This window comes from Cetorhinus maximus, chromosome 4, assembly GCF_964194155.1.
Source record: "Cetorhinus maximus chromosome 4, sCetMax3.hap1.1, whole genome shotgun sequence".
In the NCBI taxonomy this organism is placed as follows: domain Eukaryota; kingdom Metazoa; phylum Chordata; class Chondrichthyes; order Lamniformes; family Cetorhinidae; genus Cetorhinus; species Cetorhinus maximus.
In genome coordinates, this window is record NC_135882.1 from 103955809 (window position 1) to 103968106 (window position 12298).

General features: G+C 45.3%; 1 protein-coding gene across 2 annotated transcripts in view; it reads left to right on the top strand.

Moving 5' to 3' along the window:
• The window catches only part of klhl14 (kelch-like family member 14), a 215231-nt gene that overhangs the window by 157873 nt on the left and 45060 nt on the right, over nucleotides 1–12298 (top strand). For both annotated transcript variants that reach the window (XM_078540578.1, XM_078540577.1), the window contains exon 5: nucleotides 7438–7628. In XM_078540578.1, the coding sequence (XP_078396704.1) occupies nucleotides 7438–7628 (191 nt within the window). The remainder of the gene's footprint in view (nucleotides 1–7437; nucleotides 7629–12298) is intronic.

Here is a 12298-nt window from a genome sequence, read left to right on the forward strand (position 1 = left end):
ATATTTTTTAGCTACTTGCTTATACATGCTAAATCCATGTTCCAGAATCACAGTCACAGAATTGTTACAGCATAGAAGGAAGCCATTTAGCTCATTGTGTCTGTCCTGGCTCTCTGAAGGAGCACTTTACCCAGTGCCACACCCTCACCTTTTCCCTTTGGCCCTGCATATTCTTCCTTTTCAGATAATAATCCAATTCCCTTTTGAATGCCTCGATTGAATCTGCCTCCACCACATTCTCAGGCAGTGCATTCCAGGTCCTAACCGCTTGCGATGTGAAAAAGCTTCTCCTTACCTGAAAACTGCGCCCTCTCATTCTCGATCTTTCCACCTTTGGGAACAGTTTTTTCCCCACCTACTCTGTCCTGACCCCTCATGATTTTGAAGACTTCTATCAAATCTGCTTGCAACCTTCTCTCCTCCAAGGAGAACAGTACCAACCTCGGCAGTCCAGCCACATAACTGAAGTTCCTCATCCCTGGAACCATTCTCATGAATCTTTTCTGCATCCTCTTTAATGCCTTCACATCTTCCCTGAAGTCTGGTGCCCGGAACAGGAAGCAATACTCCAGCTGAGGCTGAACTAATGTTCTGTTAAAGTTTAACATAACTTCCTTGCTGTTGTACTCTGTGGTCCTATTAATAAAACCTTGGATGCTGTATGTTTTATTAACCACTCACTCAACCTGCCCTGTCACCTTCAATGACATACATATGTAGACCCAGGTCCCGCTACTCCTGCACCCCCTTTAGAATTATATCTTTTTTTTATATTGTCTCTTCACATTCTTCCTACCAAAATGAATCACTTCACACTTCTCTGTATTGAATTTCATCCACCACTGTGTGCCCATTCCACCAATTTCTCTATGGCCTTTTGAAGTTTTACACTATCCTCCTCACTGTTCACAATGTTTCCAAGTTTTGCATCGTCTGAAAATTTTGAAATTGTGCCTTGTACACCAAGGCCTAGGTCATTAATATATATCAGGAAGAGTAATGGTCCCAACACCGACCCCTGGGGAACTCCACTACAAACTTTCCTCCAGCCCGAAAAACATCGATTACCCTCTCTGTTTCCTGTCACTCAGCCAATTTCACATCCATGTTGCCACTGTCCCTTTTATTCCATGAGCTATAACTTTGCTCACAAGTCTGTTGTGCAGCACTGTATTAAAAACCTTTTGGAAATCCATGTATACCACAACAATGGCATTTCCCTCTTCAACCCTATCTGTTACCTCGTCATCCTCTCACTTTATTTAGTTGCTTGCTCTTTTTTGTGTTCTACCCAATCCCTTCTCTTTCCCTGCCTATACATACTACAATAAAAATAAAGATAGAACTGGATTTATATAGCGCCTTTCATGACCACTGGACATCCCAAAACACTTTACAGCAAATGAACCACCTTTTGAAGTGTAGTCACTGCTATAATGTAGGAAACTTGAAAGCCAATTTACCCGCAGCAATTTTCTATAAGTAGTATTGTGATAGTAACCAGGTAATCTGTTTTTGTGATGTTGATTAAGGGATAAATATTTGTCAGGATACCAGGGATAACATCCCTATCCTTGTTTGAAATACTGTTGTGGGACTTCTTTACATCCACCTGAGAGGGAAAATGGGGCCTTGGTTTAACACCTCCACTGAAACATGTCATCTCTGACTGTGCATCTCTCCCTCTGTAGTGCACTGGAGTGTCACCCTAGGTTGTTGTGTTCAAGACCTGGAGTGAGACTTGAACCCACAAATTTTTGACTATGATGTGAGAGTGTCACCAGTTGAGCCATGGCTGACACATGTGGAAACATCCAGTTGTCATTGAACAACAAATGCAGCTGCATTTCTTATACAAAAAAAATTAAGAACATTTGCCTGCCTCCCTTGATGAGTATTGAGATGTCTATTGTAGATTGATTTTGCTTTTTGGTTATCTCGGTATCTGACATTTAGGGATACCCATCCCCAAGCTTGAGAGGCTTTGAATTAAACCACTGAGAAACTGAGATGTGTAGACTTTCTGGCTGAATGTTCTTTTCTTATAATGACACAAGTCCAGGGAGCTTAGGTACAAACTGCCAGACCAAAGCTTGGAAACTTTTAAGTATATAGGGGTACCGATGTAGTTTAATCACCTTAAACCATACAGATTACCACTATTGGTAAGCTTCAGTGTGGCACTCGCTTACATGGTTAGCCGAAACTGAGTAGGAGGAATCTCAGCCACCAGTGATAGATCTACCTCCAAGTTCCATTAGTATCTGACTGTTATCAACAGTGCTCTTGAGTACTGCAGAAAGCTTGGCTTATGTACTGAATTAGCAAGTAAATTACTTCTGTAACATTGCCAGGGACATAATCTTGCAACCACTTCATCCCTCAGAGAAACTCCAGTTACCCCACCATCCCCCTCAAAATAGATTATCACCGGATGACAACAACTGGAATTCATATTGCACCTTTAATGCTCAAGGTGCTTCAAAGTTGTGTCATCAGAAAAAAATCAACTCTGAACCAGAAAAATAGTTATTAGAAGGGGTGAATAAAAACTTGGTTAAAGAGGTGGGCTTAAGGAGTGTCTTAAATCAGGAGGGGAAGGTAGAGAGATATAGGCACTACCATTAATGGTGGGGACAAGAAATTTCAGGAAATGTAAGAGGGCAGAGTTGGAGGAACACTGAGTTCTCAGGGGGCTGTATGAAAATAGAAAGAGGTAGGTTCATGAGGGGATTTGGACACAAGATTGAGAATTTTATATTTGAAGCATTGAGAGACTGCAAGTCACCATAGGACAGGAGTAATGAATGACTGGAACTTAGAATGAAATAGGATGCATTGGCAGAGTTTTGGACAAGCTGAATTTTATGGCATATAGGATGGGAGGCCAACATTGGCATAGTCAGGTCTGGAGGTGGCAAAGACATGGATGAGGGTTTCAGCATGAGAAGGGCTGAGGCTAGGCCAGAGATAATAACAGCAACTTGCATTTATATAGCACATTTAATGTAATAAAATGTCTCAAAGTGCTTTACAGGAGCATTATGGAACAAAACGTGACAGACAATGTTATGAGAGTTAGAAGTTAGAAAGCAATGGCTGTTAACTATGTGGATTTTAAGAAAGCATTTGGCAAAGTACCAAATTAAAGGCTCTTTAAAAAAATTGAGGCTTATGGAATAGGAGGGTCAGTGTCAGCTTGGGTAAAAAATTGACTTAAGGACAGAAAACAGAAAATTGTGGTAAATGTTTGTTTTTTCAGACTGGAGGGTGGTACATGGTAGTGTTCCTGAAGGTTCAGTGCTCGGACCACTGTTTTCTTATATATAGAAATGATTTTGATATTAAAATATAGAGTAAAATTTCAAAATTTGTCAACGATATCAAACATGGGGGGTATGGCTGACACTGAGGATGATACCTATCGACTAACAGGACATAGATAGGCTAGCAGAATGGGGAGACAAGTGGCAGATTGAATTGAAATCAGAGATGTGTGAGGAGATGCATTTTGGCAGAAGGGAAAGAGAGAGGCAATATAGATTTAATGGCACAGTTTGAGTGTGCAGGGTCAGAAGAACATGTGGGTGCATGGAAGGTGGCAGGACATATTGAGAGAGTAGTTAGCAAGGAATATGGGATCTTGACTTCATAAGTAGAGGTATTAAGTATAAAAGCAGAGAGAAGATAAACTGAACCTGAATAAAGCTCTAGTTAGGCCACAGCCATAAATCGCATCCAGTTCTCGTCACCACAATTTATGAAGGATTTAAGGGTCCTTGAAAAGGGTGCAATTGAAATTTACCAGAGTGGTTCCAGAGATAAGGAATTAGCTTCTCTAAGTTACCTTGGAGAAGCTGGAGATGTTCTCTTTGGAGGAAAGGAGATCAAGGGCTGATTTAATAAAGGTGCCTAAGATTATGACAGGTTTAAATAAGGTAGACAAAGAGAAGCTGTTCCCGTTAGCTGATGGTACAAAGACTAGTGGACACAGATGGAAGACTTTGGGCAAGAGATGCAAAGGGCTTTGAAGAAGAACCTTTTTACGCAGTAAGTGTTAATGACTTGGAATCTGCTGCTATGTGGGTGGTGGAGACAGAGATGATGAATGATTTCAGAAGGAAATTGGATAGGCAATTGAGGGAAATTAACTTGCAGGACTACAGGCTGGGGTTGGGGGTGGGGGGAGATGGGTACTGAGTGGATTGCTTCCCTAGACTTGATGGACTGAATGGCCGCCTTTTGTGCCTAAGTGGACAATGATTATGATGGACAGGAAATGGGGTAGGAAGCTCAGCTCAGTGAGTCATAAGACATCAAGAACAGCCTAGATTAATCTGAGATATTGGTCAGGGAGGGGAATGGGATCAGTTGTGAGGGTACAGTGCTTGTGGCGCGTACCAAAGAGAATAACTGTAGTCTTCCCAATGTATATTTCAGCATATCCAGGACTGAATCTCAGCAAAGTAATCTGAAAACACTACTTGTTTGGCCTCCCCTTAAATACAACTATATTATTCACCTCAACCACTCCCTGTGGTAGCAAATTGCACATTCTCTGGGTAAATAAGTTTCTTCTGAATGCCCTATTTGATTTTTTGTTGACCTCTGGCTTTGATCTTCCCCACGTGGAATTTAATGCCCTCCCCTGTGGCGTGTTTGATGGAAGGGGTCATTTAATTGGGCGGGAGGTGGTGAGTGGACACCCTTTGCTTTCCTGCCTCTGCCCCAATTAAATCCATGGCGGCAAGGTCCGTGGATGGCTTTCCTGCCCTGCTGCCAATGAGTCCCTTAAAGTGGGCAGTTAATCGGGGACTCGTCATGTGAAAGCCCTAAAAGTAAACCCCGTCAGGGTTGCTTGCAGGCATCTGGTGGAGGGCGTTGGTTGGCGGGTGGGTGGGGTTCCTCATTCAAAGGCACTCTGCCTGATTGAGAGACCTAGCATCAGGAAGGAGAGGTCCCGGTTAGAACCACCCACCTGCCCTTGCTACCAACCCCCTCCCATCTTCCCCGTGATCCCCCTCCTGTCATCGCTCAGCTGTGCCTGGGTCCATCGGCGATCCTGGGCCTTGGGTGAGTGTAGTACCAACAGCAACCACCACCTGCCTGGTTGGGCTGTACACTATAGCCCAGGGGAGGAATTTTACGGCCCTGTCTCAGTGGGGGCGGTGCTGTAAAATGCAGCAAGCCGTTCAAAAGTCCATTTACTTCGCCGGGACCGTATAATCCCGCCAGCGTAAAATTTCACCCCAGGTGTGCTTTGACCGAGACTCTATACAAGTTGAGCAGAACATTCCTATTTTTTAATTTTCTTTCTAATGAACATGTCAACCTGTGTTGCTATTTTTAGTGATGTAGTGATGAGTATATTTGTGCTCCAAGATCCCCTTGCTCCTCTACCCCACTTAGATTCTTATCTTAAAGACCTCTATTAGGTCACCCCTCAGCCTTCTCTTTCCTAGAGGAAGAAGCTCCAGCCTTTCCTGAATAGTGTAGCCTGTCAGTTCGATATCATCCTTGTGAATCTTGTTTGCACCTTTTCCACTGCTTGTACATCCATTTTATAAGCAGTGACCAGAACTGTGCACTGTACAAGTATGGTCTAACCAAAAGCTCAATGCAAGTTTAACATGACATCTCTGCTTAAAAGACCTTTGAAAATAACCACTGAGAGGGCAAAAAGCATGTAAAAATCCCAAACAGAAAAGGGAGAAAATGGGAGGTGGGCAATGGATGAGGAAAAGAGTAACTGGGGACTAATTTTAACTGAGCCAAATCGGCATTAATGGCCCAGATCTTCAGGTCTCTTCAGATCATCAGGGACTGGATGTACCCAGCAAGGTGTGCTTCAGGACCCCTCAAATGTCTCAACTGACTCTGTGGGAATTGGTGGGAAGTTTGAACTTCTGATGGGTAATTCCCTTCCTCCCTGAAAGTCTCCAGCTCTAGAATTAGAGTTGGAAACATCGGATGGTTCTGACATACTTACCTGAATAGTTACCCAGGGAATGTTAGACAGAAAAATCCTAGTCTAACTCCTGGGTAGCTATACAACTGACCCACCCTGCGACTCTTACCTCAACCCTCGACTTCCCCCGACTCACTTCCCCAAACCTCGGCTCCCCCGACCCAACCTGCCTATTCTCCACCACTCGACTCTTCCAACCCGACCTGACTAACTCCCATTACCTGACTCCCATTTGACCTAACCCCCACCCAGCCTGACCTGACTAGCCCCCACCACTCAACTCCTCCCTGACTCTCCCCAACCCAACCTGACCAGCCTCAACCACCTGACTCCCACCCCGATGCCCCAACTCACCCTCGACCTTCCCCGACTACCCTGACCTCACGACCCTACCCAACCACCACCCTACCCAACTGCCACCCTACCCCCTTACCTCACCCACACTACCCACTGCACACCTACACATTCACCCATCCATTCATACACTCATTCACTAACACACTGGGACATTTAAGCTCGCTCTTACCAGAATACAGCAGCTCATGCTGCAAAAAGGGGGCGTGGTCAGCACAGATTCTCTCTGCTGCTCCCTCTGAGGTTTCCTGCATGGAGTGAGATTTGCAGGATCCTCCATCGGAAGACTGGCCAGAAAAATCGGAAGAAGGTAAGTGGGTTTTTTTTGTCTGATCTAAGTCGGAAACAGTGGTTCCGACCCTGATCGGAAGATTTGAGCCAATGAAAGTCTTAGTGGCCTCAAAATGGGGCTAGTAGACTTGCTGCCCTGTTAAAGCCACCACTGCAGTTGTTGCCATTTTTAAAGGGTCTACTGCTGGGTGACCAAAGCATCTGCCTGTATCAGGCAATAGTCACTTTTAAGTATATTAAAACATTAGAAATAGGAGCAGGAGTAGGCCCCTTGAGCTGCTGCGCCATTTAATGAAAGATAATACAATCATGGCTGATCCTCAACCTAAACTCCATTTTGCAGCCCAAGTCCCATATCCATTGATAAAAGTGTTAGAAATTTGCAAAAAATGCAAATTTGGCTCCCGTGTCATGTACAGGGCCCTGAATGCCTCTCCAACCAGTGTTACTGGCCATACAATAGAAGAGGTCCCAAAAGGTAAGTTCCAAATTATTTTTTGTGTGCCAGAATGAATAGGAATGCTGCTCTGCACCCTACAAAAATAATATAAGCCACTGTTGTGGTGTGTTCCTACCTGATGATGCCTGAATCCAGGATCAGGAAGTTCATCACTTGAGTGAAACTGAGGTCTTCAATTGCTACAGGTCGTTTCACTGTCAGAACTGGCATTTAACTGGCACATCTGCCAGTCTTCTAAATTCACATTGCCAATGGTAACTTTACCAGGCAGCAACATATGGATTTATGACAATTTACATTCAAAATCAGAAAATAATGTCTTTCTGATAAGTGTCTTATAATCTGACTTTTAATTTTATTGTAGGCGAGCAAGTTTCTATGCCTGCTTTCTGGATAAACATTTGTATGCGATTGGTGGAAGGAACGAAACTGGTTATTTGTCAAGTGTTGAATGTTACAATCTGGAAGCCAATGAATGGTGCTACTTGTCCTCTCTGCCTCAGCCCCTGGCAGCTCACGCTGGTGCAGTGCACAATGGAAAGATTTACATATCAGGTACTTTTATGCCATTTCAAGCGTAAAATTTAGTAGATTAATTATTTTCCTACTGATTGAATTCTAAATGAAGAAATAATGTTAAGATGATCATTTTCCTATTTTATTGTTCCTATTCTTGTGTCTCAGTAAAGTTGCTGTAACCTAAATAAACTATTAACAAAGTTGGAGTTTTACTGCACTGTCAATCCCTTAGATTTTATTTTTAAGTTCTTTTATCTTTTAGCCTTTCATACCATTCTATAAACTATACTTTCTTGTAGCTAAAAGGACAGGTAAAGGAAATAAAAACAAAAAAACTGGAAATAGTCAGCAGGGCAGGCAGCATCTGTGGAGAGAGGACCTTTCTTCAAGTTGAAATGTTAACTCGGTTTCTCTCTCCACAAATGCTGCCTGGCCTGCTGAGCATTTCCAGCATTTTCTGTTTTTACTTTGGATTTCCATCATCCACAGTGTTCTGCTTTTTGATCAGGCTGGGTAAAGACCTGGAATGGCACTGCCAATTCCAATCTGCAATCAGCCACAAGAAGGGTGGGAAAGCTAATAAGGGGAGCCTTTCATTAGCACTTTGTGAAAGTGCATCTAGGCTTTGCATGGACCTGTCTCTGATATCATGACTGAAATGTATGGAATAGCACATTTAATTATTCCTTGCTTCAACTGGGATGAACAAAAACAAGCCCATACTGCGTTCATGCCGACATATTATTAGGCGCAATGACGTCATGTTGCGTTCCCAACATCCCAACAATAATATGCTAGGCGAGCAGCCCAAGAAATTGGGAGCCCACCCACCTTATTCAAATTGATTGAAACTGGATTGCTAAGCTTGTTAAAGGTGCAATTGACTGGAATAATACATGCTGGGAGCAATAAAACATTTAGAGAGTGTGAAGCATGACAGGTGGACATTTTGATTTTTGCACTGAATGATTGTAAGGGTGGGTTCAAAGTCAGCAGCTGGGTCCTTTGTTTGACCTCAGCAGTTCAGGCTGCTATATGTGCTGTCATCATTTGCTATTGGAAGCTGTGGTTCAAGGGTGCACCCTTGCTGTTTTAAGGCTTGAATGAGCGTGCAGAAATGTGTAGTTGGTGCCACATCTGCACCTCAGCCTGTTTGGTTGTATGAACACGGGGACAGTGGTCTCCATGGGAGACACATCTTCCAGTGAGGAGGAGATTGAGAAGCAGAGGGAGAAGGCCAAATCGTTAGGGGCAGGATGCACTGGTGGTGCATGAAGGTGGCAGTGCAGCACTGGAGCAAGCAACTGATGAAGACATGATGCTGCAACTACAGAAGTGCAGAAGCACTTACGCTGCCAATCATGTTTTTAGGCAGAGAATGAGCTACATTCAAATGTCAGAGACACAGTGTTGGAGGAGACTCAGGCTCTCCACGGTGCCACAGGGACCTCTCTCTGTGAGATGCTGACAGGGGAAATAGCTTCCAGCTGCGTTTGTGGTCACCCAATGCCAATGGTCATCAAGGTCACTGTGGCGCTGGATTTCTTTGCCATTGGACTCTTTCAGACTGCCTGTGGAGATTTCAGTGGCATTTCGGAGACTGCTGCACACCACTGCATTAAAGTCTTTACAGATGCAATATTCCAAAAGCCAGGTCAGTACATCGCATTTTTCATGGACCGCCACATTTTGCAGCGATCGCAGGTTTCCCCGGGGCCCAGGGAGCAATAGACCATAAAGGCTCCAGCAGGCCAGCCCTGCACATTCATTAACAGGAAGGGCTATCACTCTTTAAATGTCCAGTTGGTCGGTGACCACAATTGAAGAGTTATGCAGGTCTGCCCCACGTATCCGGGCAGCAGACACAACTCTTACATTCTAAGGAGCTCCCAGGTGCCAAACATATTCAATGGACCTGATGCTCTCGATGGTTAGCTTCTGGGTGACAAGAAAATTTGAAGAGATGGCTCATGACACCAGTAAGGGCCCCAGAACAGACACAGAGAGGAGCTAAAATGGCACAACCAGGGCCATCATGGAGCAGACAATTGGGCTGCTAAAGGTGAGGTTCCACTGCCTGGATAGATCAAGAGGAGCATTGCAGTACTTGCCATCCAGAGAGTCACTGATGGTTGGTGTGTGCTGCATTCTGCATAACCATGCCATCCTGAGAGGAAGAGGAGATGCAAGATAGCGGGTATTCCTTTGATGATGAGGTTGATGAGGGAACACCCCGACGGAGAAGTGCAAGGTCCTGCACGGGACACACGAAAGGCCTTAATGAGGCAGAGGTTCCAGTAGGTCAAGTACTCTTGGCCTCTGAGATGCTTGTACTGCCTTTGTCTCAAAGTCATTCCACCTACACTGCGATCCTACTGAGAAAATCTTGTCAGCGCACTCACCATCTCGATACCTTAGACGTTGTTGAATCTTGGCCAATGTTCATTACTGAAACTGCATGAATGTTTTCTCCAGACATTGCATAAATCAATTAGAGATAAACTCAACCTCTGCATGAGGGATAATAAGTAGGTTTATTAACAAATGACCAACGGCCCATCTAATGAAAATATGTTCAGAAAACACCCATGTGACCCAGTTTGTGACTACTGTGGATTTTTCTAAATTCTTTTCCTTGTGCTCCAGTGCAGTGCTCCCCGTTTCCCCCCACCCCCGCACTTGCTGCTGCACTGGAGAGAGGCTGCTGATCTGCTTGTCCCCTTGCCCTCGATGACTTTGGTGGTCATCCTCTGTGTGGCTTAGGCCTTGAGAGCCCCCTATGTTAGAAGACTCCTGATGAGTCGCAAGACAGCCTTTTGTCACGGTGGTAATCTAGGAGGACTATGCCAATGGTGGAGGGGTGGGGGTGGGGGCGGGGGCGGGGGGCGGTGCTGCCCCCATCACGAGTGCCCCAAAAGGTGCTTCCAGATGGCGGCAGTTGCTCCTCATTCTGCGACATGAGGATGTAGAGGTCCTCCCTGCCTTCCTGTGAGGTCCCAGGAGCTGGCTCAGTGTCCAGGCTCCCATTCCCCCTGTCCAGGGCGATGGTGTGCAGGTCAGAGTGCATAGCCAAAACTGCATTGGCAATACGGTGGGTTCATCCCTCTAGAACAGTCATTAGTCTGTCCATGGGGGAAGCTTGACCCTCCGAAGAATGGGTGATTGCAGTGCACATGGCCTGTTCGCTTGTGCAGGACACACAGAAGAAAGGGCGCTCATTGGCCTTTCAGAGCCTTCATGGGGTGTGCAAGGTCACAAGATCCAACATCATTAGCAATATATGGGTTATGTGATATGACATCTTGTAACCATTTAACCAGCAATAACATCCTCACAAGGGCAGAATTTTCAGTACAGTGGGCGGAGACGGTGGGCTGATCCGGGATCAGCCAGGGAATGGACCGCCAACCATTACCGGCTCCCAACCGCGAATTCACGCTGGCTGGCTGTAAATTGACAGCCAGCCAGCATGAAGCATGCACTGAAAGGCTCAGTACTGCCAGGGTGGAGGTAAGTGAGCGCTGAAGTCAGCGCGGGCATGGGCGAACACTCACAGAAAGCTCCCCAAAGGCAGAGAGCTGCCTCAGGGAGCTGAAGGTATGAATAACCTAAAATAAAGATCACAGAAACCGGAAGTGTCCAAGTTTCATAATCAGTCACCTGAAAATATAGATAATGAAAATGCTATCCACAGAAATTTATTTCTATTTTAATTTATCATGGAAACCTCATCCCGCCCTTGGATGAGGTTTCCTGAAAAATGCAAACGCTGCCTGGCCGATTCGCCCGCCCGCCAACTGTAACGTTGGATAGGCAACAAAAATCTGTTAATTGCGTCATTAATGGGCTTAATTGTCTTAAATGTCAGCGGGTATGCTTCCGAGTTTAACGCGTGCCCACCAATCGAAATATCGCGTGAGTGCGTGATGACATCGGGACACTCATCCGACGTCATCACATGCTGTTTCACGCTGGAGCGAGTCGGGCATGCACACGCGTGCCCACTCAGCAAAAAATTCTGCCCAAGGTTTCTACCAGGAAGCATTCCAGCCTTTGAATGCATAAACCACAAATTTACAATTCACGTAACCATTTCTGGCATCATGCACCCTCCCCCTAGCCCTCTCCCCATCTCTGTCCCAAATTTTGATTAAGCCCCTTGCAATCTCACCACCCCGAGGCCTTCCTCCAATTTCACCTCTGCCAATGGAGCAGCTCCATTCTGTGGAGGACAACAGCAGAACCTCCTCCTCCAGGGGAGTGAGGATTACCAGATCGAGGACGCCACCTCCAGCCCTGTTTCTCTTACAGGCATTGTGGGCCCGCTTTTCCTGAAATGAGGTGTGGCATTACAACGATGATTATTCTCAGGTAACCTAATTTCAACATATGTCCAAGATCTGTGAGGAATGCATACTCTGCGCAATGGTTGACAGCCAATGCACTGTATACCTTCCTCAAGTCTAAGGCCAACCCCCCTCCCCACTCCTCAAACCCCCGGAACTACAACGACACTCCACAGAGACATCGGGGCCATGAATAGTGTTATTTGTGCATAATACTGCCTCAGACTTCTGAGGTACTCACAGGCTCGAGCCTTATCGAACCTTCCCTGTACCTTCCATGTACACTAATAGACTGAGTGCAGACTTACTCATCCTTGTGGATCTCAAAAGGTCATTTAGCCTCTTCTGGTTTGGCCTCCA